Genomic DNA, 25,206 nt, shown 5'->3' with positions numbered 1-25,206 from the left:
TATACATGGAAAAATACAGTATGTTGTGTTACCAAGCTCAGAATAGTGCTCAACAACAGTTTCACAAAGTGACACCCACAGAAAAGAGAGATTTGCAGCAAACAATTTCAGATTAGGACCTTTTGCACTGCTGCCTAGTGGTTCATGTATTGTCTTTGTGTTGGTAGCATGACACATGTAGCGGCACAATTTATTTTCTTATTTGATCGCCTATTGCATTTGCACCAGCAGTACATCCTTTAATAGCAACTGAATATACAACAGGTATGAAGACCAGAGTGTGGAGAAATGGTTCGTTAATAATGGCCGCTCCCTCTCTTCTTATGAGGGATAAGTGGGAGCATTGCCTTTTCCCAAGAAAAATAGGTGCCGGTACTCACCATGAAGTTGTTACAGTAAATGCCACATGTTTTAACAACAAAAGAGGTGCTGGTACTGAGTACCCTTGAGTACCCCCTTAAAACCCACTGAGTGGGAGTTCAGCACTTTGCACTCTACTACAGAAGGGCAGTTGTACCATCTTGATAGAGTTCTCTTTAACTTCCAGAGCAAAGCATAAGGGAACACAGCAGACTGAGTGGGTATATTTCAGAATGATAGGGTGGGAGGCTAGCTGATGGATGCTTGCTGATCAGCACAAATTGGCACAGCCTGTTCTTTCCAGGCCTACAAGAAGACCTTTTCAAGATGGCATTTGGATTGGCTCTGTAAACTATTTTTAACTAGTTATCTCTTTTATTTTTATTTTTTTATGTCTGATTTTAATATGTGTTAGTTTCTGTAAAAGAAAATGCCGGAACAAACTTGGGCCTAGTCCTGGACTGAAAGATGGTGTAAAAGTAATAATAATAATAATAATAATAATAATAATAATAATAATAAAATAAATAATAAAATAAATAAAATAAAAAACACAATACACATTACAGTATCAGAAAAAGGATTGCACATTTGCTAATGGAGTGCAGCTGTACTGTTACAGCTCAAGCCCATCAATGGAACCATGTAAATCCTTCCAACATTGCTGTAAATTAAACTTCAGCTAAAAATGGGATGTAGTTTGAAAGGTTCTGTTTGTGTGAAAAGAACATTTTCTCCATTCAGCCTATAAAATGAGAAAAACAATATAAAACAATCCAAAAGTGTCACCACTGCCATGCTAATAAGTGAAATAAAAGTTTTTATTTAACAAATTAAAGTGGGAAGAAATGATGATGACACGGTAGAGGGTTGTTGTTTTTAACTGCTCCTCTAGCAGCAGGTGGAAAACTTGCAAAGTTAAAGTTAGCAATGGGCTTTTAAAGGGTTGCTTAGCAAAGACATTCCTGGTTAACTAGCACCGAGTATGTTTCAGGCTGTCACAGAGACCGCTTGAAGGCATGAGATTAAAATAAGCATTCTCCTGAATAATGAGCTTATAAGCACCACCGACATCAGAGTCACTTTCTTAGGTGCAGTGAAGAAACCAGTTCTAAAGTGCTTTCCACCTGTGATATTTTTCACTGTTGCAGCTCCATCTTGTACAGGAACCAGGATGGCTGCCTACTATCCACGGTGGTTGAGTGATTGCAGGGCAAAATTGCATGATAAGTACATGTGCACACACAAACACACATATACTCCATGAGAAGTAGAGTCTTAACAGCTCTTTTGCATACTTCTTTATTACAACATTAATTAATTGCATTTATATCCCTCCTTTTTCTCTAAGGAGCTCAAGGTGGTGTGTATCACAATCCCCACAATTAAACCTTGTGAGGAAGGTTAGGCTGGGAGGCGGTGCTTGGGCCAAGGTCATCTAGTGAGCTTCATGCCCAGGTAGGGACTGTAACCCTGGTCTCCTAGTCTGACACTCTTAAACCCCTGTATTACACTTGCTCTTATGAGTCACTTTGTACATGAATTGCTCTCATGCGGAGAACAACACATAAACTTACTGGGGCAAATAGGAATTTCCATATGCATTTGGAAAAAAATTCCACTGAAATCACATGACTCGGTTGCCCTGGAATCGTACGGAGGGAAGAACCTTTGGAGAGCCTCCTAGGACAATATTTTCCAGACTCGGGACTGAACCCATCTTTGAAGGAATCCTGTGCAAACTGCTCTCTGATAGAACCCTTCCTGTTAGTGGACCCAGGCAGCAGCAGGGCTAGCCCCATTTAAGTTTCCCACGATACTTCTGACTGATGCTTTGTCCATGGCATTATGGAAACTGAAAATAGTGGTTAGACTCACCTGCCTGGCACTGCTTGGAGCATTGGGCTGGTAAAATATTTGTAAAAAGAGTGCCCAGGTCAGGGGTAGTGATGAAAACAAATGCTTTCCTGTATGTATTGTTTTTTTCAGTGTAACAAATAGACTACAGTCCTTAGCTCTTCCATGCTTCTTTTCTACATGCAGTGTAGGATTTTAGGACAGCATTTGAATAAACATTGCCATCTGCGCTCTCCAGTAGTAGAGTCTGCACCATATCATTTCTCCAGTTGCATGGGGTTTTATGACTTTCATATGTGAGTTTAGACTGCATATGGCTGCAAACATATTTTTGTCCGTTGTAGGGTTGCCATAGCAACATAGTCCTCCAAGCAAGTAAACCATTACCTTCCGATACCCAGCTGTTGAGCTAACTCTCTTCCTGGAATCCCCATTATGTCCAGCTGTTGGGGTCAGATATCTTCAGAATCAAGTGCATGGCTCTGATAGGAGAGAAAATCCAGAAGGGCATTTATCACCGCTGAAGGAGTAAAACTGGGTTCAGAAGCTTCCATTTGCTGACAGCTCTGTTTTGATTTCACAGAGCACTTTCAAGAGTTCGTGGTGGTTGGAGGATGATTGAGCAGACCAGCTGTTTGATTGCAAAGGGTTAATTTCCACTAATTCCCATGACCTTCTGCCCTACCATAGTCTGTGCCATTGCCAGATAAGCTTCATAGAACAATTCCAAAAAGTGTTTGTGTGTTAGAGTGCACAACCCACAGTGAAAGGAATAGGAGATGCACATGGTAAATATCCTACCCTACAAAATTACCTTTGTCCTTGTATAGTCCAAGTTCTGTTGGCAGCAACACAGACCTCTGCACACACAACTAATAATTAGTGATGGATGAACCTTCCTAGTGTGCTGGTCCCGGGGGGGTGGGTACCGTGAGGCGTGGTCAGAGTCCGGTCCTGGGCCGAGGGTCTGGAGACTGTCCACCAAGGGCAAAGCGGGGTCCAAAGCAAGAAGCCGGGCGTGGTCAGGAACTCCGGAAAAAACAGGTCTGGGTGCTTGGAGAAACAGGTTTCCAACGTCGTTGCTCCCGCAACCTGGGACTGGGCTGACTGGTCTTTATCTCCTCTGGGGCCTAGGGCGGTCCCAGCCCACAGGTGACTCGCCTCTCCTGGCCTTAAGGCAAGCACTCCTCCTGAGAGAACCCATCTCCCTCTGCCTCTCTGCCCTGAGCCCCTGCAGCTCCGGAGAGGCTGGAGGGTTACCGGACCCAGAGGCAGCCTCACCTTCTCCTGCCAGAGCTGGGAGAGAAGCACCTGCAGGCAATGGGTCCTCAATCACCTCCGGAACCAGAGTGGATTCATCTGGTGTCTGCTCCTGAGGATCCGGCACAGGTGCAGGCCCTTCAGATTCAAGGCCCTACCCTGGCTCAGCCGGCCCTGGAGGCGGGGACTCCTGTGCAGGCTGGGATTCCTACGGTTCAGCCTCTGAATCAGAGTCCCAGGCCATCACACCTAGGCTCAATTCAGACTTGGGCTGTGCTACGCCAGCCAAGCCAGGTCAAAAAATAGCTCAGTTAATTTCTGAGCCAGATGCATCCTCATCCCTCTCAATTTCTCCCAATCCCAAATTTCTATATCTGACTACACCTGCAGTTGTTGTGACTGCAGGACTGCTCTTTCCACCTCATCTTATCTTGCTATGGTGGAGCAGAGACGTCTTTCCCTCTATCCCTGCTGGGCATCTAGACTATGGGAGCAGATGAGGTTTTTACAAGTCCTGGGAAATGCAACTTCTCCTTGCAGCCAAAGGAGTTGCAGGGCACACATGGAGCTCTGTTGTGAGCTCTGCATTCTTTCAACACAAGAGCAGCAGTTGCACGCACAGAGGAAGTGCATTGAAATTGAAGTAAATATGCAAGCCCTTTCACATAAAAGCTCTGGATCAGTTGGACAGTGTCTCCTTGATACCACAGTCATGTTAGTGATGAAAAATGTTAAACATTTTTATTTATTCTTCCTCCAAGAAGCCCCAAGGCAGCATATGCACCCATTTTTCATCCTCACAACAGCCCTGTGAGGTAGGCTGGTGATTGGCCCAAGGTCACCCAGCAAGCTTTGTGGCTGAGTGGAGAACTCAACCTGTGTCAAAGTCCAATAGTGGCTCTTTCATTTCTCTAAGCATCTTGTGACCAACATATGAAGTAAATATTTTATCTGACAAGAAAATATAAATAAGTGATGTCATCTCAGGATTACCAAATTAGGAATATGGATTTTTTTGTTGTTGGCGTATGTACGGTATTTCTTTTTTCTAACACAGTTATCAATGGGAGAGGGGGGACAACTCCAGCCACTCACCTCTGAAGAATTAGGCATGTGGAGCATTCAAGGAATTGTTGTTGTTGTTTAGTCGTTTAGTCGTGTCCGACTCTTCGTGACCCCATGGACCAGAGCACGCCAGGCATTCCTGTCCTCCACTGCCTCCCGCAGTTTGGTCAGACTCATGTTTGTAGCTTCGAGAACACTGTCCAACCATCTCGTCCTCTGTCGTCCCCTTCTCCTTGTGCCCTCCATCTTTCCCAGCATCAGGGTCTTTTCCAGGGAGTCTTCTCATGAGGTGGCCAAAGTATTGGAGCCTCAGCTTCACGATCTGTCCTTCCACTGAGCACTCAGGGCTGATTTCCTTCAGAATGGATACGTTTGATCTTCTTGCAGTCCATGGGACTCTCAAGAGTCTCCTCCAGCACCATAATTCAAAAGCATCAATTCTTTGGCGATCAGCCTTATTCAAGGAATAGCCAGGAACAAATTGCATTCATTTTTCCTAATGAAGAGGTCGTGATCCTGCAATGCCTTTACAGGAGAGCACCTTGCTTCCCCCCAAGTTATGACATTAGCTGCAAATCCTACTGCTATGAAGAAAATCAGTTGCATCAAAGGTATGGGATTGCTTCTGTTAGCTTCAGCTGTTGTGTTAAATATTTTTTACCAATTTATGAGGAAAGGCAATTAGCTTCTTCTACATTATACGGTACAAAGCTATGTGGTGTGTTTAAAGATCTTTCCCCCAAAATCTGACACTTTACTGATAATTATGGCAATATTAGACTAACCCTGAAGAGTTAAATGGAATATTCTGTGTAGGAACAGCTGACCAGCTACCTTAGTGGGTCTGCAATTGCCAGGAGAGTTTTGCACAGCCGGACAACCAATAAAAAAAATTATCAGCACAATAAAACTGCTTAAGTAGTACCAACCCCAGCCCTCCAAACAAAATTAAACCACTTCTCATCCCCATCACTACAACTGAACAGGAGTACTTTGACCTTCACACCTAGGAATGGCGTTGTAAGGAATAGCTTGGCAGCAGCCCCATTACCAACCATTCGGGCCCTGGCAGAACAACCACAGAATCATAGAGTTGGAAGGGATACCAAGGGTCATCTAATTCAAACCCCTGCAAGGCAGGAATCTCAACTAAAGCATCCCTGACAGATGGCCATTCAACCTCTGCTTAAAAACTTCCAATGGAGGAGAGCCAACCACCTCCCGAGGGATACCATTCTAAACAGCTCTTAACATCAGGAAGAACCTTCTGATGTTGAGTTGGAATCTCCTTTCTTTTAACTTGAATCCCTGGGTTTAGGCCCTACCTTTCGGAGCAGGGGAAAAGAAACTTGCTTCATCTTCTGAAATATACTTGGAGACGAGAGTGGATTTCATGCTCTTTATTCATTTCAAAGTGGTGAGGAGGAATGGAAGTTCCCCCAGAATGTCTGCTTTATTATACATTATTTACACAATGGGCCCCACATGATTGGCTAATTCCGGAATTCACCTGTAGGCCAATCAGGTTGCGGATTCACTTCTACCTGGAGCTGGATTGGGTGGCTCCTGTGGACCAATCAGACTGCTGCATTCTGGACCCTATTGTTCTAGGACCAATCAGACTGCTGCATTCTGAATCCTATTGTTCTAGGACCAATCAGACTGCTGCATTCTGAATCCTATTCAACTCACTACATAACATCTTCCATGTGACAGCCCATTAGATACTTGAAGATGGCTATCATAGCTCCTCTCAGTCTCCTCTTTTCCAGGCTAAACATACCCAGCTCCCTCAACAGTTCCTCATAAGGCTTGGTTTCCAGGCCCTTGATCATCTTGGTTGCCCCCCAGCTTGTTAATATTCTTCTGAAATTGTGGTCTCCAGAACTGGACCCAATACTCCAGGTGTGGTCTGACCCAGGGAGAATGGGGTGGTACTATTACATTCCTTGATCGGGATACAGTGGTACCTCGGGTTAAGAACTTAATTCATTCTGGAGGTACGTTCTTAACTTGAAACTGTTCTTAACCTGAGGTACCACTTTAGCTAATGGGGCCTCCTGCTGCTGCAGCGCCACCGGACCACAATTTCTGTTCTCATCCTGAAGCAAAGTTCTTAACCTGAGGTACTATTTCTGGGTTAGCGGAGTCTGTAACCTGAAGTGTCTGTAACCCAAGGTACCACTGTACTATACTTCTATTGATGCAGCCTAAAATAGCACCATAATCATAATAATGATCACTTATCTGCATCTAGGGTGGTAAAACATTTTTGTGAAGATGTCGAGAGCATAGCAGGAAAACTACACTCAGTCTGTGCATATGTGTGTGTGTATGGTTCAGGATTAGAGGAAATAGATTTGTCAATGCTGTTTACTCATCCTTGTAATCCTCTGCAGATGCTCCCAATAAATCCAGTCTCTCCCTAATGGTTTCTACCCATTCTACCCACCACAAAAATAAATTCAGTGTGTTAGCTTTGTGAGCGATTCTATGCACGGTAGGTAAACCCCAGCAACTTCTCAACTGCAGAGTTATTTAAATCTATTTACATGCCATATTGCTCATTGCCCAGAATGCAAGTCTACCATTAAGGAGGCCCATGACTGCCCAAAAATCACACATGTCAAAACCATGAGGTGGAGCCTTTGTAAAAAGGGTAATTAGGAGGTGAGACAGAGAGGAGGCTCTTTCGAGTCCTGATGTTGTCCTCTCCTGGCCCAATTGAGTGATGTCTGTGTGAACACATTCCTACTTCCACCACATTTCAGAATGAGATAGTTTAAAAGCACCAGTGTGAGCCATGTTTATTTCCACTGAAGCCACCAATTGGCTTTCAGAAGAGCAAATTTACGACTTGGGATTTTACCCTCTCCCAAATCAGAACTGTCTCCAACTGCACACAATTTAAAAAAAAAAAAAAAGATAAGCAAGCATTTACAAACACATAGGTTAACAACCCAAGTCCTTTCAAACACAGTGCTGATTAAACAAACCACAAAACGAAAAGGAGTACTAGCCTAAGTGTGCAATCCTAAATAATTATGGGCAAATCTGTCAATTTCAGGATTTTCTCAGAATCTCATTCCCCCCCCCCCGTCTTAAATCCAGTTCCCTATATTTCCACATCAAATGGGTCAGTAGTTTAGTGTGCATTTCTCCTTGCACGTTTTATATCCAGTTTTGCCTTCAAACCAGTTTTGTCACAAACAATTTTCTCCAATATACTGCAATTTTTCTATGACACTAATATAAGCTTTATATGCATTTACATTATCTGGTTGGAGAACTGCATTGCGACATTCAGAGAAGTGTGAATTTCAAAGGATGGCTGTGTTTTGGTTCACATTGTTTCAGGAAGTGCAAATCTGTGACTTGATTCAAATGTCTTCCTCCATCCTTAACCACATAACTAGGGACTAAGTCCTAATGAACACAGTAGGATTTACTTTCAAGTAAGTACATATGCACAGCATTGTTCTTCATCTTGCAAACAGTACATTAAAAAAAGCCTGGAGTTAGTATAATACATGGAAAATATTTATGAACACACAATTCTATCTCTTTTGTACAGCATGCATTAGCATATTTCCATCCATTATCCTAACTCCAATATTTTTTGTTTTTTCAGTTAAACCACACAACAGCATCCAGCTAAATCTTCTGCTCATGTCCCATTAAAATGAGCAGGAATTGTCCGGGAACTGGTGAAGGTTTCAGTTTGGGTTGCATTAATGTTTATTTGTGCTACCTTAGCATGGAACACTACTGCACTTTAAAAAATGTGTTCCACTAAAGGCAGGATTACAACTGAAATAATAAATAATCATTATTTTTACCGTGCAGATTTTAAAAACGCCTGGGAGAACCACGGACCTTTCTGTTTCTTCCTTCAAGAAACAGTGTGTGTTTGCAGTGTTTTTAATGTCAACGCCAGAGTGATACTGGCCCCAGGGCAAAATCAGATAATTGGAACTCCTGCGGTCCTTTTTCTTTGGTTAAAAGTAGCTGGAGGTGGGTGGTGGGGAAGACTGGGAATAGGGTTGTGATATTTAAGAAAGGAACCCCCCCCCCGAATCATGTCCTTTACTTAAATTGCTGCTGTTACAGCTCTAATGCTGCTATGAAGCAAGAAAAGACAAGGACAAGTGCCCCCTTGCAATCCCTTCCCATGGGTAAAAGTAACTTCATGGCTGAGGAGCAGTGACTTAAGCTGCAGAAATGAGGTGCAGGAAATGGGTTAAGCCAGGGGTCAGCAAACTTTTTCAGCAGGGGGCCAGTCCACTGTCCCTCAGACCTCGTGGGGGGCCAGACTATATTGGGGGGGGGGGAATGAACAAATTCCTATGCCCCACAAATAACCCAGAAATGCATTTTAAATAAAAGCACACATTCTACTCATGTAGAAACACCAGGCAGGCCCCACAAATAACCCAGAGATGAATTTTAAATAAAAGGGCACATTCTACTCATGTAAAAACATGCTGATTCCCAGACCGTCTGCGGGCTGGATTGAGAAGGCGATTGAGCCCGGATCTGGCCCCCGGGCCTTAGTTTGCTTACCCATGGGTTAAGCCCTCTCTGCTCCTTCACTGTGGCCCCAATCCAAAGTGCCTGCCCCCAGGTGTTTTTAAAACCAAACAAAGGGACTCAGGAAGATCTGCACATGGCCACACAACACATCTAACTGGACCCTCAATGAGTGCCTAGAATTGCGTCAATTTGTATGATTTCCTTAACTTGTCACATAAAAAAGGGTTTCTTTAAATATATGTAAATATGTAAACACAGTGAACACACACTCAAGATTCTGGGCCTCTTGAAGTTGACAGTAAAGCTTTCATGGGCTCAAGCATCACAGATTCAGGCCCTAAGCCAGCATGGCAGTACGTGTAAAAGCCAACATCAGCCACGGTTGGGGTCAAATGAAAGATCAGGCGCCTGTTTCAAAACCAGCTTTCCGAGGAGTCAGGCTGATCACTGAAAACTTTCTTGCACATGTTGGAGTTCTCTTGGTGAAGGGGATATTCGGACCCAGCCAGCAGCCTCACTTTTCCTTTCCGGGAGGTATAAGATTCTCCTGATGGTAGACTTTCATATTTAACTAAGTATCTCCTACAAAATAATGATAATATTGCATTATATATTGTAACTCGGATGGCATAAAGTATCTATCCTATGAGCAGTAGTTCTTAATGATAAGCCCAACTGCACAGTTTTGTGGCACAATCTCTTCCCACCCAGCATATTCTAAAGATATAAAGAAGCCAATTTTCAGGATTTCACCAGGGTTGGTAGAAACCTCCAGGCCCACTAGCCTCTGAATCCACTTCCTGACACTCTTCCTAAGCCAACCCTCCCTAAGTCTAGTTACAGTACAGTGGTACCTCGACTTACGAACAGTCTTGTTTACAAACTCTTCGGTTTACAAACTCCGCAAAACCAGAAGTAGTATTCCAGTTTGAGAACTTTACGTCGGTCTACGAACTGAAGCCAAACAGTGGAAGGGCACCAGCAGTGGGAGGCCTCATTAGGGAAAGCACGCCTTGGTTTAAGAATGGATTTGGTTTAAGGATGGACTTCAGGAACAGATTAAGTTCTTAAACTGAGGTACCACTGCACACTGTTAACATTACAGACAAATAGCTCCCCCTGCTTCCTACCTGGAAGGACTTTCAATTTTGTCCATCTGCAAGCAAACTAAAAATGGATATTGTGAAAACTGCACTGTAGAGACAAAGTCCAGAGTTGTTTCGGCTTCAGCACTGCTTTCCATGCCAGCCTTGACGAAGAGCGCATCCACAACAATGTTGCCAACTATCACCACAGCTCCCCTGCAAGAAGAGATTGAGATAAACCAGGACGTCATATATTAGATACCATTCCGGCACCCAAAGAACAGGAGCGTCCCTCCCGTCTGTAACTTCCCGCAAACTCCATTAGGTAACAAGGCCACCACATCATGCCACCTCCCCAATGTCTCTGTATCACTGGCTCCTAGTGGTAGGAAAGCACATTTTAGGACATCCCAAGACAAGTAAATATGCCTAAACAGCAGAGAGGGAGTACTCGACATGTGGCTGCAGTTCCAATTCAATTGCCACATCGAATTCCACTCTGAATCTCAGTTTGATAAAGCCATCCTCAAATCCCACAGATAGCCTGAGAAACTCCTCTTACCAATATACCAACTAATGAAATCCAGTTTTACATAGAAGGGCTGTCAATATCTTCCCCACAACCTCAACAAAGCCTAACCTTGAGCACCTTTTGGGGGAAGTGCAAGAACTTTGCGTAAGCATGGTGATTGTGCATCATTAATTGCCCTTATACATTTGCAGCAAAATCCTATGAAAGTCAAAGTCTGCTCAGAAAAAACAAGTGTTAAATGGGACTGACTGACTTCCAGGTAAGTCTGATGAGGATTACAACTGCATCGTTGCCAGCATAGTTTTTGAAATCAGTTAGACAAAAACAGTGCCCCCAAAGAAAGAAACATGAATATTTCTGTCTAAAACAGGGATTCAGTTCATATTGCTAAGCATTTTAAGATTTCCATGCTTTTCTCAGATTTAAAATTCCCTATGTTGACAAAATCATTTGATGCGTTTCCTTTAAGGATGTCTGGAGTTAGGTCATCTCACCGGTTTTTAACATTGGTTTTGGATTCTCTGTACCAAAGGCTGAATTCCATTCCTCCAGAAATATCAATGGCCAGGCCTCCCTGGAATTCCGTGCTGCAAACCAGCCCAGACTGTAGCTGAATTACCTAGATGCAAAATGGTGCACAATGAACATTTCTTGTTTTATTCAATATATGACCAATATTTAAAATCTGTTCTTAACTGGTTTTACTGTGATATTGCTTACTTGTTTGTGAATTAGGTTCTTCTTTATTGTTGAATTATTGTTACCTGGATTGGGCATTATTTAAGTTTACATCATTACTGTTTTAACATGAGTTTAAGAGCAGAATGTGAAGGAATGGAAATATTTAAAAGACCTGTCTTGCTTTTCTTGACTTAGCTTCAGAAACAGGGTGAAGTGATGGGGCTAAAGTCAAGGGCATATTTAACCTACAGATTTAAATAGATTTTACGGTCCTTGTCTACATTGCATTTAAGAGTCATGGGAGAATTCTCCACAGGCTTCCTGACAATCTTTGTCCCCTGACCTGCTGCAGGAACACCAACATAAATCCCACACAGCACGGGAAAAGTTATGTAAGAAAGATACATCAGCTACCAACTACCATTCACAAATTCCAATCATCTGGTTGTGAAAGTCTTGCAGTGCCAGCTAAATGCAGAAGTAACCATAGATAAGGCTGGCAGAGTGAGACCACCACACCAGGAGTTGCCTTAGGGACATCTTTCAGACCGAAATGCATCTCTTGGGAATGCTGTTAATGCTGTGTGGAAAGTGAGACATTTTAAAAAGCAAGCATGTATCTCCACTCAATTCAGCCAACTCAGCATTTCTTGCAGGAAGCTGCCCAGAATGGCTGGGGCAACCCAGCCAGATGGGTGGCATATAAATAATAAAATTATTATTATTATTAAGTTTCCAATCCAGAAAATTCAAGCCCCATTTGCATGAGATTATCTGAATGCCTGCAAAACTTGAGGTTGCTAATCACAAGGCTCTCTCTATGCCATGGGTAGGCAAACTAAGGCCCGGGGGCTGGATCCGGCCCAATCGCCTTCTCAATCCAGCCCGCAGATGGTCAGCATGTTTTTACATGAGTAGAATGTGCCCTTTTATTTAAAATGTATCTCTGGGTTATTTGTGGGGCCTGTCTGGTGTTTTTACAGGAGTAGAATGTGTGCTTTTATTTAAAATGCATCTCTGAGTAATTTGTGGGGCATAGGAATTTGTTCATATATATTTTTCAAAATATAGTCCAGCCCCCCACAAGGTCTGAGGGACAATGGAACGGCCCCCAGCTGAAAAAGTTTGCTGACCCCTGCATGCCTTCTAGAGGAAGTTGGGAAGACACAAAAAAGAAACCACTTCTCCCCAGTATTAGACCACCTGCAGCAAGAATTTGTGCAAAAGAGCTGTTGCAAGAAGTGCCAAATGGTTGGAGATAGAGCTTTATGGGCAGGCAGGAAGAGATAGTTGCATGCACAGAGCTTTCTGCCAAGGCTGAGGCTTACAGCTGTCAGAATCTTTTACAGCTGGACTGGAAGTCCATCGCACTGAGTCAATTTTGGAAGTGATAATAGCTCAGGGTCAGAGCAAGTCATTTCATTTGAATGCTGATAGACAGCCAAGATTTTAAAGTTCACAGGACTTGGAAATCAGATTAACTTTAAATATAGCCATACTACATGGCCTGAGACAAGGCATGATGTGTCCAGATCTGATGAATAATTTACGCTGAAGTAAGACCCATGAAAATGGAAGATGTATAAAATGGAAGAAGCAGATGGCACTGAAAAGAGCATTTTTTCCCACTGCCCTTTGCTTTGTTAAAAAAAATAATAACAACGGGGGATCGGCTAGGTTTTTTACTGTAATTCAGCAAGGCAGATTTTTAAAGATGCTTTAAATAATAGCAAATCTGCACATTGGGCTCATTTGCTTTTAGAGCTTGTGTTTTTTCTGCTTTATTCTATTTTTATCCTGCACACCACTCCCATGGCTTCATGCTATGAGGTGATTTATAAATTTGTAAAATATAAGCAAATAAATGTGACTTCACGTTACTAGCCATGGAGCTGCTCTAGTCCTGGGGAAAGGGCAGAGATTCAGCGAAAGGAACCTGAAGCCTGCTGAGTGCAGCGGGAACTCGCGCTGAGCTCCGCAGGCTTCAGGCGGCTATCCCTGAAGCCTGGAGAGTGAGAGGGGTCGGTGCGCACTGACCCCTCTCACTCTCCAGGCTTCAGCGAAAGCAACGCGAAGCCTCCGGAGTGCAGAGGGAGTGCTCCCTCTGTGCTTCGGAGGCTTTGCGTTGCTATCGCTGAAGCCAAGGAGCCTGCATTCACTCCATAGGACGCACACACATTTCCCCTTAATTTTTGGAGGGGAAAAAGTGCGTCCTATGGGGCGAAAAATACGGTATGCACGGAAGCTATTTAATTGCCGGTATGCAGAACTCACCTGTGAGTAATCCATCAGAAGGATGAGTCCTTTCACCACACTTATGGGGTCTCCAGTGGCTGAGAACATTTTAGACATGAGATCGCCATACCCTTGGAAAAAAGTAACGGGTCTAAGCTGAACATCGAACATGAGCGCTGACACACCAGCGAAAGACTCTAGATTTTCTTCACCTTCATCAGCAGATGCAGCTATAATGGATTCTAGGCCCTGAGCCTCAATCACCACCTAAAAGGAGATAGGAACACACAGCTTGCATGATGAATGATGACCACTTGCAGGCAAGCACATGTCATCCATACCTCTTTAAAGTCCACAAGGTAGCTGCAAAATTTGCCATCAGACCATGCCCTCCTTTTATATCTAGGTGTCCAAAAGAGAGGCACGGCATGGCTCCTTTTAGGTCAGAGTTGCACAGAAAGTTTTATCAATGTGGCTTTTTCATCCAAGGGTGTGAAAAACTGCAGCTGCTGAAATTCCTTCTTCTGCACAACTATTAGATGGAATAGGCCTGTTCTCTTTTGCATCTGGACACTTGCTGTCTAGACTGGTTCACACGTAATGCTAAATCATCATGGTTCAATGCTACTGGGTGAGCCCTCAGAAAGTCAGAGCACAGTACAGTGGATGCTCAGGTTGCGATCGTGATCCATGCGGGATGCACGTTCGCAACCCACAGCGTTCACAACCTGCAGTGGTGCATCTGTGCACACGTGGGTTGCAATTCGGCGCTTCTGCGCATGCGCGACCGCCAAAACCTGGAAGTAACACATTCCAGTACTTCTGGGTTTCAGCAGGTCCATAACCTGAAAAAACAAAACCTGAAGTGTCTGTAACCCGAGGTATAACTGTACACCTCCAATGTGACCAGAGGAAAGCTGCCAAGATGACTGCCGATTTTCCTTGAATGTCATCTTAGTGTTATATACAAATCTGGAATTCTGGATTAAAAATAACTCTGTTCAATAAAGCAAACTGATAACTCATAGTCTGAAGTTATCTTAGTTTGAAATTTATTAGAACAGGATTCCTGGTTTGTTTGGACAGTAAGGATTTGAGGAAATTGAATGCCATCATAGGAGGGCGGGGGAGAACTAAGCAGGAGGAGAAGACAGGGAAGGAACATGCAAGCCAGGCATTGGGCTTGGGCTTGTGGAGGTTCATCCACTTAGGGCTACACTGTGGTTTAGTGTTACATATAAACACAGCCTCTGTAAGAACATAAGAAGAATCTTGTTGGATCAGGGCCATCTATTCCTGCACAGTGGATGCTCGGGTTGCGAACGTGATCCGTGTGGGAGGCACATTCGCAACCCGCAGCGGCGTGTCTGCGCATGCGCGGGTTGCGATTCGGCGCTTCTGCGCATGTGCAAAGTGCGATTTAGCACTTCTGTGCATGCACAACTGCCAAAACCTGGAAGTAATCCGTTCCAGTACTTCTGGGTTTCAGAGGTCCATAACCCGAAAAAGCGCAACTTGAAGCATCTGTAACCCAGGGTATGACTGTATTGTCCAACCAGAAGACTGTGGTAATTTCACAAGCAGTATATGAGTGCAACAACACTCTCCCACTGTCATCAAAAAACAAGAGCTCGAACAGAAATGGTGGTGCTACTTCTGTAACAAACCTTGGATAAGGGAACACTCTTAAGGGAGAGACCATAGCTGAGTGCATGCAGAATGTCCCAGGTTTATTCTCTTGCATCTCTGATTAGGAGGCAGATAAGAAAGAGCTCTGCATGAAACCCTGGAAAGGATCTGCCAGTCACAACAGAGGATTCTGACCTAGACAACAGTCTGACCCCAAACTATAAGACAGCTTCTTACATTTCCATTTGAGGGGCTCAACCCACCAGCTGCTACGCACATTGGTTCAAAGTATGGTATAATGGAGCGACCACATTATGTCCAAGCTGCACACTTATACTTTTTCGCTGAGTTATTACTCTAGTAGCGCATGGGACTTACCTGGTTGGCATGAAGTTGAGCGTATTTATTGAAAAGAAAGATATTCAGGTTACTTCTTCTTAAGATTCCAGAGCCAGAGTAGAGTATGTCAAGGCTATAGGTGGATGACACATCTGGAGAACCTTGATTAAACAGAGAGACAAGTTGTAAGGATTTCTGGTGAAACTGAGTGTCAATAAATGTAATTAAAACCTACTATCTAGTTTGTTAGTCACTTACGTGTTAGGTAACCCGAGAAAGCTGAGGAAGAACCTGTTTTCGCAAATCGGTCGTAGTTATGAATGGAGATATCCTTCAGAGCTTTACGGATCATTTTGCTGAAACACAAAAAAGTGTCCTTAACCATCAGAAAATTAAATGTCTTCTACAAATGGCAACATGCAGCAAATGGAAAGGTTTGTGTTGTTGAGTAGTGTAATCAAAAGACCACAACCAGAAGATAAAAATGTTGTTATTATTATATTGGCCTACAGATTGCAAAAGGTCTTAACCCAAAAGTTGCTGAAATTACTGATGATTCTGTAAAGTTCTAATCACTACATAAGAACCACTGGAGGAAATTGTTAGATGAAGTTGCTTATTTATGTAAAAAATTCACTGGTTAAAAGAACAGTAAAGGAATAACAATTATAGGAATATTCAGATGTGGTGAGGAGGCTTGAGGGAGGCAGCGAATGTGGCATTGCCACAAGGGCTCTAGGCCAGGCTTCCCCAAATTTGGCCCTCCAGCTGTTTTGGGACAACTCCCATCATCCCTAGCTAACAAGACCAGTGGTCAGGGATGATGGGAACTGTAGTCCCAAAACAGCTGGAGGGCCGAGTTTGGGGATGCCTGCTCTACGCCAAAGATCCTGGATTTTCTGGTATAGTAATAAAAACAACTGATAGACTGATATTTTTGCCTCAGTACTTTGCAGCTTCTCCTGAGTCCCCCCGCCCCCCGGTCTGAAAAGGTGAATTTATACTGAACATGGTGAAAATGCTTCCAGTACAGCCCCCATCCCACCAAATGCTGCCCTTGCCTTTGCCCTGAAACAACACTATGCACAGGCAAGTAGAGAAACATAAATAACAAATGAAACTTGATATACCTGGAAGGCATTTCAAAACGTAGAATGTCCTGGATTAGCGAAAGCATGTACTTATTCATTTCCAGAGGCAGCTCTCCAATAGAGAGCAGGAGGTTTTTTACTTCCATGAAGGACGGATTGTTGCTGAAGATGATGGAAGCTGCTGTGGTGCGTACCGTCTTCTCGTGAACTTTATGGTTCTGGTGATAAATCCTGTTCATGGTTTTCTTCACCTAATGGGGACACAATCTGGTCAAGTTTCATCACCTGTACATAACTGGCAGCATAACAGAAGCAGGAAATTTTATTTATCACCAATAAATAAAAACAGATCAGTGGGCTGGCGTCTCAAGGAACAATATACAAGTATAGTACGAAAATTCATGAATATTATACTAGGACCATTCCAAAACAATGGGGACTCCTCCAGCCCCAGACTGGATGCGAAAGTATAATCAAGAAGAATTTCTGACTGACATACAGCTTGTTCTGGGAGGTGTGGAGGATGATGGGAAATCATGTGAGTCATGAGTCTTACCTGGAAGCTGTATGAGTGAATGATAGATAAAATTCCCATATAACTACCCACCTAATTCTTCTTTTCACCCCTTCTAGAAAGAGCCTCATGCTTTCTGGGGCTATAAGCCGGAATTGAGATAGCATTTTACAGTTTCTTGTGATATGCAGATGGATAGATGGACAAATGTCTCCTACAATGCAACTCCTGCTCACTGGTCCAGGGCAGAGGACAAGGACCTAGTGCTACCTTGCCTATGTCCCTAAAATATCTGTCAATGAGGCTTATGGGAAAGACTTTGGGGTTGCTTTCAAAATTGTCTTCCCAGACTCTTCAGGACATAGAATGATAAAAAAATAATAATGGAATATTTATCTTACTTAGAAACACCTGATATTTAAATGAGGGACTATCAGGCAGGGAGAGACACATTATTTGAAATGTCCACCTGCGCCATCTTGTCTTTGGGCAATTTTCTATTATTTTACCTCACTGGTAATGAAAGAGTGGTGATATCTCTGCAGAGCAGAAACAGCAACATTGCTGATGGGGCCTTCTCCTGACTCAGCGTATTTCAGAAGGTCTGGAATAGCTTCAGGCAAAACAGCATTCTTCAATGCCAGAAGGTAGACCTTCACTTCATCAGCCGTCTTTGCCCTGTTCAAACCTCCAGAGATCAGCTTCTTGGCTTCTATAACAGCCTGGAAAGAAAATTAAAAACTTCCAAAAACACTGTTGTATTGAGGGGGCAGCAGGGGTGGGGAATCCATGCAATTGGGTGGTAAATCAATGATAGTGGAACTTGGGAAATCTGGCAAAATTACACCTAGGAGTACAGCACATAGATGATAGATAGATAGATAGATAGATAGATAGATAGATAGATAGATAGATGATAGATAGATAGATAGATAGATGATAGATAGATGATTGATAGATGATAGATGATAGATGATAGATGATAGATTAGATAGATAGATGATAGATGATAGATAGATAGATAGATAGATAGATAGATAGATAGATAGATAGATGATAGATATAGATAGATAGATAGATAGATAGATAGATAGATAGATAGATAGATAGATGATAGATAGATATAGATGATAGATAGATATAGATGATAGATAGATCGATAGATAGATGATAGAAAGATAGATAGATAGATAGACAGATAGACAGATGATAGATAGATAGATAGATAGTATGAGTTCCTTACTGGATTCCATAAAATCTAGCAATATATACTCACTATTATCAACACAGCACCCAGCCTTAAGATCACTGCAAAGAATCAAGTAGGTCTACCATTTAGGGAGGGGCTAGTGGTGGCAGTGGTGGGAAGAGACACCCATGAGAGCAAAAGCTATTGTTGTTGCTGATACAATATTAGATTTTATGTAAACCAGTGTGCTGTGTCGCGGTACAGAATATGGAAGTGACATAATCTCTTCACCTCAGAGGATTTGCAACCTTCATCAGATGGACAAAACTGGGATAGACAGGCAAGAGAGAGGTCCGAGGAAGGAACAGGTGAATTACACCAAAGGAGCAGGTAAGGAAAAATAAGGATGATTCGAGAACAGTTCTGAGAAAGAAATCTTCATGAGCGGGGAGTTGGCTTGGGGCATAAATATTGAAAGGCTGTTCCAGATGTAAGGAGCATCATGAAAGAAGCCAGAAAGGTAAAAGTGGGCAAAGAGGTCAGCTTGGATGGAGCTTCATATTTGCTTTTGTTTCCAACACCGAGAAGAAAATACATACAGGCAGTTTGCAGCCTCCCTTGTCACACAGCTTTTTGATGAGGGCCCCAATAACAATGACAACTGTTTCTCGGATTTCGCTGCTGCCGATCTGGCTGTTATATGTATTCTGTTATATGAAGAAGAAGAAAAGACATTATTGGTCTCTGCTGCTTAACCCTGACCCTTGGATGTACCCCCTTACTTTTTAGAAGGGGAAAAGTGAGTCTTATAGAGCAAAAAATACGATATATTTGATCCCCCTCAGATGTGTTTCACTGGGTTCCCTTTCCCACAGGATTATTCCTTCCCAGGAAAAGCTGGTGGTGTTTCAGACCAATCTCAGGTGCTTTTGTGTTCCACTCTGAGGTTTGGTTGTGGAAAACGGAGTTTTTTATTGAAAAGGAACTCATTTCCCTGCCACGCCGTGTGCAATAGCCAAACAGCCATCGTGAAACTATCTCCACAAAGAGCCGCAGGCAATCTGCTGGACAAGAAGGGATAAATGACATATTGAATTGCTTCCCATTGCAAATAATTAGCCCAGCCTACTGCTTCACAAAAGGGACGCGGGTGGTGCTGTGGGTTAAACCACAGAGCCTAGGACTTGCCGATCAGAAGGTTGGCGGTTTGAATCCCCGCGACGGAGTGAGCTCCCGTTGTTCGGTCCCTGCTCCTGCCAACCTAGCAGTTTGAAAGCACATCAAAGTGCAAGTAGATAAATAGGTACCGCTCCGGTGGGAAGGTAAACGGCATTTCCATGCGCTGCTCTGGTTCGCCAGAAGCGGCTTAGTCATGCTGGCCACATGACCCGGAAGCTGTACGCCGGCTCCCTCAGCCAATAAAGTGAGATGAGCGCCACAGCCCCAGAGTCAGTCACAACTGGACCTAATGGTCAGGGGTCCCTTTACCTTTACCTTACTTGCTTCACAAGGCAGGTCAGGACATCCACTCACAAGAGTACACATCCTTGCTATTGTCTCTGTTGAAAGTGAGGCTCGTGGTACAGAAACATGAGGGCTAAATCAGAGCACTGAGTTCAATGGGGTTTGCTTCCATGTTAAGTACATAATATATCAGCCTTATGGTCTTGTTTTTAAAATGTACGAAGAGACTGCTGGATCAGGCCAATGTCCAGCATCTTGTTCTCCCAGTGGCCAAGCAGATGCCTATGGGAAGTTTGCAGGAGGAACTGAGCTCAGCAACACTCTTCCTTGTGATTCCCAGCAACTGACTTTCAGAGGCAGGCTGCTTTAACTCGTTTTTAGTTTCATTGTACCGAGTCTCCACTCAGAGACAACTGCAATTAAGGTGCAACTGTCAAACAAATAAATACGGCCTCTGGCAGTGGAGGTAGAACACAGGAATCATGGCTCATAGCCACTGATACCATTATTCTCCATGAATTTGTCTAAGATCCCTTGTGAGAGTGAATTCCAGAGTTTCACTATATGCTGTGTGAAAAAGGACTTTTCCTCCAACATTGCGCTTCACTGGATGTCACCAAGTTCTAGTGTGACAAAAGAAGGATAAAAGCTTTTCCCTGTCCACTTTCTCCACACTTTCATGAGCTCATCTTCAGCTCTTCTGAAAGACTGGGCATTCCTTTTCAGAGCACGATTCTTGCTCTGTAAACCAATGTTCCCTTGACCACCACTGAGACTTACAATTAGAGATCTGAGTAGTAACTCGTTGGGATGAGAAGCAAATCCACAGGCATAGAGGAACCTCTCCTGAAGGACAGATCCACTCTTGTTCTTGAAATCCAGGAAATCCAGCATAGCTTTCAGAGAGGCTGGGGTCTGTGCAGAGGCTACAGCATCAACTAACTGGGGACTGTATGAAAAGGGAACGGATTAAAAAAACCAGGAATTATTTATTGTAAGGCATATTTTTTTGGCAGAGTGATGGTTACGGCATCTCCAATCAGTTTATTGCATGAGGGTAGCTCAAATGTCACCTCAGTCTCTAACATAATAAAGACACCAAGCGGCTAATTACATCCCCCCTCCCCCGCCTTAACCATGGTTGACAAATCAGCACTAATATTTATCCTGCTTAAGGAGATCAGCCCTGAGTGCTCACTGGAAGGACAGATCGTGAAGCTGAGGCTCCAGTACTTTGGCCACCTCATGAGAAGAGAAGACTCCCTGGAAAAGACCCTGTTGGGAAAGATTGAGGGCACAAGGAGAAGGGGACAACAGAGGACGAGATGGTTGGACAGTGTTCTCAAAGCTACAAACATGAGTCTGACCAAACTGCGGGAGGCAGTGGAAGACAGGGGTGCCTGGCGTGCTCTTAAACGACTAAACAACAACAACAAACTTCAACCAGGTTATCTGCTTAACCAGGGTTTGAAGCTGGATTTAAAAGCAAAGTATTGAAGCCTAGCTAAGAAAGAGCTTGTTTAAGCAGTCACTGTGGTTGAGGCGCTGTTGCTTGAAAATGAAGGTTTGCTGCAATTCCACATCCTACTTCCAGTCTCTTAAATGCCCCGATGAGATTGGGGACACTGCATCTATATCTGTCACGGTGCCAAAGGTTATTATAGAAGCAAGGCCCCTACAACAGTGCTTTAATTTTCTGCTAATGTCAAAGAGAAGAAAATATTAGCTGTTGTAGCTTAGGGACTCAGCTACACAGCTGCAAATAAAACGTTCTAAATGTGTTGTAAAGTGCAATATACAAATGTGACACTAGATGGCGAGAGTGAGCAATGAAAAATTCAACGTATTTTTCAAAACGCTTTTTTAAAAGCATTCTCACAGCATTTTTATGTGTGTATAGATTCCACCTAGGTAGATAAACCTGAATGAACGTGTTGATTCTCCTTCTGTGTATTTGCACATTTAAGATGGATGTGCTAGAGATGGAAAAAGATTGCCAGAAACTCACAGGACTTCCACGTTGCTTTCACTTCTCAGAATCTGAAGAATCTCTTCTGTCGTAGCTTTCCTCAAGTTCTGAATGAAAGACAAAAATCCTTTCACAGCATCGGCTTTGGAAAGGTTTTCGGGTTCCATCTGTGGCCGGATAGTCTTCCACTGCTGAGTGAGCTGCCAAAAATGGACAAAATTGGTGGTAAATCTTCCCCACTGGTTAGTATTTCTATGTGCTGATCGCAACAGGTCAAAAACGCAACTGCATGTTTTCTGACAGTAGCTGAAATGAAAAGGACAACTTTAACACATTGGTCTCCCCATACCTTATTGTTGCAGCCTGTCCCATGTCTTCCATAGAACTAATTGGCAGGAAATGAGAAAGCAAATACAGTTTGTTCAGGAAGACTGTAGGAGAGTCATGGCCTTTAGATGTATAGTGAATGGATACAATACACATGACCTTTTCTGTAGTGGTGATTCCAAGCTTTTTCAGTCCGATTCCATATTTGCTTGGCTTTCAAAGGACAGCAAGTCTTACTTCAGCTCTCTGCACCTTGGGGTGATGACTGACAGGTACATAAATCTTTTTATCTGCAGTTGATGTTCTTTTTGATGCTGCCATTTGTTTGCATACTATTTCAACACAATGAGCATTTTAATACCTTATATAATGTTATGTTTTATACTATTGCTAGGTGCAGTTCGTTATCCATTAGTTTATATAGAATAAGCAGGACCTAAATATATAAGAATATGAAAAAGAAATAAACCTGTCCCCTCCCCACTCTAAGCACTGGGGTGAAATATCCATGTTGCATGAAGCTAGTGGCACAGCAATAGATTCCCATTGCTCTGCAGAAATTATGAACTACCGTATTTTTCGCCCCATAGGACGCACCGGCCCATAGGACGCACCAAGTTTTTTTTGGGGGGAAATAAAGGGGAAAAAAATTATTTCCCCCCCAGGCGCTTGTGGGGCCGGCAGCGGGGCGAAGCGCTCTTCTCCCCGCCACCCGCCTGCAGACCAGGTCCGGGGACAGCGGGAAGACGCGCTGCGCCTCCCAGCTGTCCCCGGAGCTTGCGGGGCTGGCGGCGGGGAGAAGCACACGTCTCCCCGCCATCAGCCACCAAACCACATCGGGAGACAGCAGGATGGCGGCGTTCCGCCTCCCCGCTGTCCCCCGACCTTGTGGGGCTGGCGCTGCGGCTCTCCTGAAGCCTGGAGAGTGAGAGGGGTCGGTGCGCACCGACCCCTCTCACTCTCCAGGCTTCAGTGAAAGCCTGCATTCGCCCCATAGGACGCACACACATTTCCCCTTCATTTTTGGAGGGGAAAACATGCGTCCTATAGGGCGAAAAATACGGTATATACTGCTTAGATGCCAACCAACATTTTAAATCTGCCTTCTTCCCTGACAAGGACTCAAGGTGGCTTACAGATAAAAAATAACTAAAGCTAAAAACATAGGGGGGGGTTACAATCATGAGAAAAACAGAAGGTTGAGCTTTGTCATTTCAAACAACCTTCCACAAAGAAACAGAGCGGGTATTTTGGCCTGCGCTCTCACATTTCATGCCTCCACTTCTATTATCTAACATTATCTATAGCATTCCTCGGAAAAGGTGCAGCTGTTTTCCCTCAACAATATTTATTTCAGCTCTCTTTATCGGGAAACCACATCAATACCAGCTCAGCCTTTGCTAAAATATCCTATCTCCATAGGGTCCGTGTTGTGAAGAAACAGCAGATGATGCTACCCACAAATAGCCCTACAATTTCAGCAGTACTGAGTTCATCTTCCATGAATTGTAGCTAAGCCATTAGGTAATTATGAGTGAGGTGGAGGCTATTTCCTGTGGATTAATGCTCAGCAGGGGTGTATTAATGACCCAGAACACAGGTGGAGACTATTAATCTCAAATGGTGGTCACTAATGTGCAAGAAGGCATCATTTTCCATTCTGTATTTGTAACACACGGCACTGTTTCCGTTTGCTCACCTTTTTCCAAAAACTACAGTTTGTCCCACTATCCACTATGGCAAAATTACATAACTTAGATAACTTAAGTACTTAATTACAGTGTTATTACATTATCGTACCCCATTCAATGCAAAGGAAATGTAATGCAAATGGGGGGGGGTCATATAACCAATTATGTATTGTTTGCAGACTGAAAGCAACAACGGCAAATACAGATTGTATGTGCTGGATTGATGTCTGTCTCAGACTTGGGACAAATAAGTGATGGTTTCTGTTCCCATTCCCACCAGAATTCTCCAACCTCTCTATCAATGTGCAGCACAATGATCAACAGGGCTTTAGTGAAGCTTAGAATGGTCAACAATATACTGTGGACTTGGGGACTTGTGTTTGTAATCTGTATTTTATATATAATAAAAATAAAAATTTAAAAACCACAATATACTGTGGAAGGATAGATGGACTCATAAATAATCGACACTGTTTTCCATTGTGGTGGTTCATCTCACAGTTTTAATTCAGTGTGTCTTTTCACCCTTTTTATGGGCTTTGCAATTGCATACATCTAGACCAGAGCTGTTCAATGAAACTGTGAAATGGGTCGATCCACTGTCCCCCAGAGGCTATCACCTGTCCAGTGCAACTATGGACAACCCAAAGTTCTGAAATGTAGCCGTGTTATTTATATCTGACGCTATAGATATGCTTCGCTTGTAGGCGAGCAAACTATGGCTTACATGGCTACAGTTACAGCAGCATCTGATTACTGGCAACCAAGACAGAACTGGTTGGCTTGGCTCCCTGCTGTGGACACACCCTTGCCTTATTCCAAGAAAAGGCTGACAAACAGTTCCACTGATTCTCCTTTGATCCAAGTAGTCTTTAGATTATAGGAACACTGTGGGGGCATCCAAACTCCTTTCCTTCCACATCCCCAATGCCTCAAGCAAGTTTCTGCAGTCACCAGCTGAGAAACAGTATGGTGGGACTGGATCTGGCCCAGAAATTATGTGAGGCTAGCAGCTGTTGTTTTGTTTGCTGTCAGGATACTTAAATCGAATCCTATGAGATGCCATGCTCTATCAGTTCGAACCAAAAGTCAGCTTGATAAAAGGAACAGGTAGCAGGGTTTTTCATTATTATTATTATTATTATTATTATTATTATTATTATCTCTGCCTTTGACCCTGGAGAACTGCTGCCAATCAGAATAGACAGTATTGGACTAGATGGGTCAGTAGTCTGACTGTACATAACAGCTTCATGCATTCATAAGTTCATTCCTTTTGAAAAGCTATAAGCAGATTTAGCTGGCTTCAGAAAGCAAATACTATGATCCTAACCTGCTTCCTTGAATCGAGTGGTGCAGGGAAAGGGAGAAAATTGTCCTGGGAC

The 25,206-nt window shown here is 43.4% G+C and overlaps 1 protein-coding gene across 2 annotated transcripts in view; it reads right to left on the bottom strand.

The window, feature by feature from the left end:
• Positions 1-7,458: 7,458 nt before the first annotated feature.
• MTTP (microsomal triglyceride transfer protein) overlaps positions 7,459-25,206 on the bottom strand; it is a 36,766-nt gene continuing 19,018 nt past the window's right edge. For both annotated transcript variants that reach the window (XM_079990390.1, XM_079990391.1), the window contains 11 exons: positions 21,843-22,003; positions 20,615-20,783; positions 18,970-19,077; positions 17,691-17,903; positions 16,707-16,918; positions 15,835-15,932; positions 15,616-15,737; positions 13,648-13,875; positions 11,187-11,311; positions 10,206-10,376; positions 7,459-9,657 (listed from right to left, as the gene is read on the bottom strand). In XM_079990390.1, the coding sequence (XP_079846516.1) occupies positions 9,489-9,657; positions 10,206-10,376; positions 11,187-11,311; positions 13,648-13,875; positions 15,616-15,737; positions 15,835-15,932; positions 16,707-16,918; positions 17,691-17,903; positions 18,970-19,077; positions 20,615-20,783; positions 21,843-22,003 (1,776 nt within the window). In that variant the 3' untranslated portion in view covers positions 7,459-9,488. The remainder of the gene's footprint in view (positions 9,658-10,205; positions 10,377-11,186; positions 11,312-13,647; positions 13,876-15,615; positions 15,738-15,834; positions 15,933-16,706; positions 16,919-17,690; positions 17,904-18,969; positions 19,078-20,614; positions 20,784-21,842; positions 22,004-25,206) is intronic.

This window comes from Podarcis cretensis (assembly GCF_951804945.1).
Source record: "Podarcis cretensis genome assembly, chromosome: 9".
Classification (NCBI taxonomy): domain Eukaryota; kingdom Metazoa; phylum Chordata; class Lepidosauria; order Squamata; family Lacertidae; genus Podarcis; species Podarcis cretensis.
The sequence above is the reverse complement of the archived record's forward strand: the minus strand, read 5'-3'. Positions and strand labels throughout refer to the sequence as shown.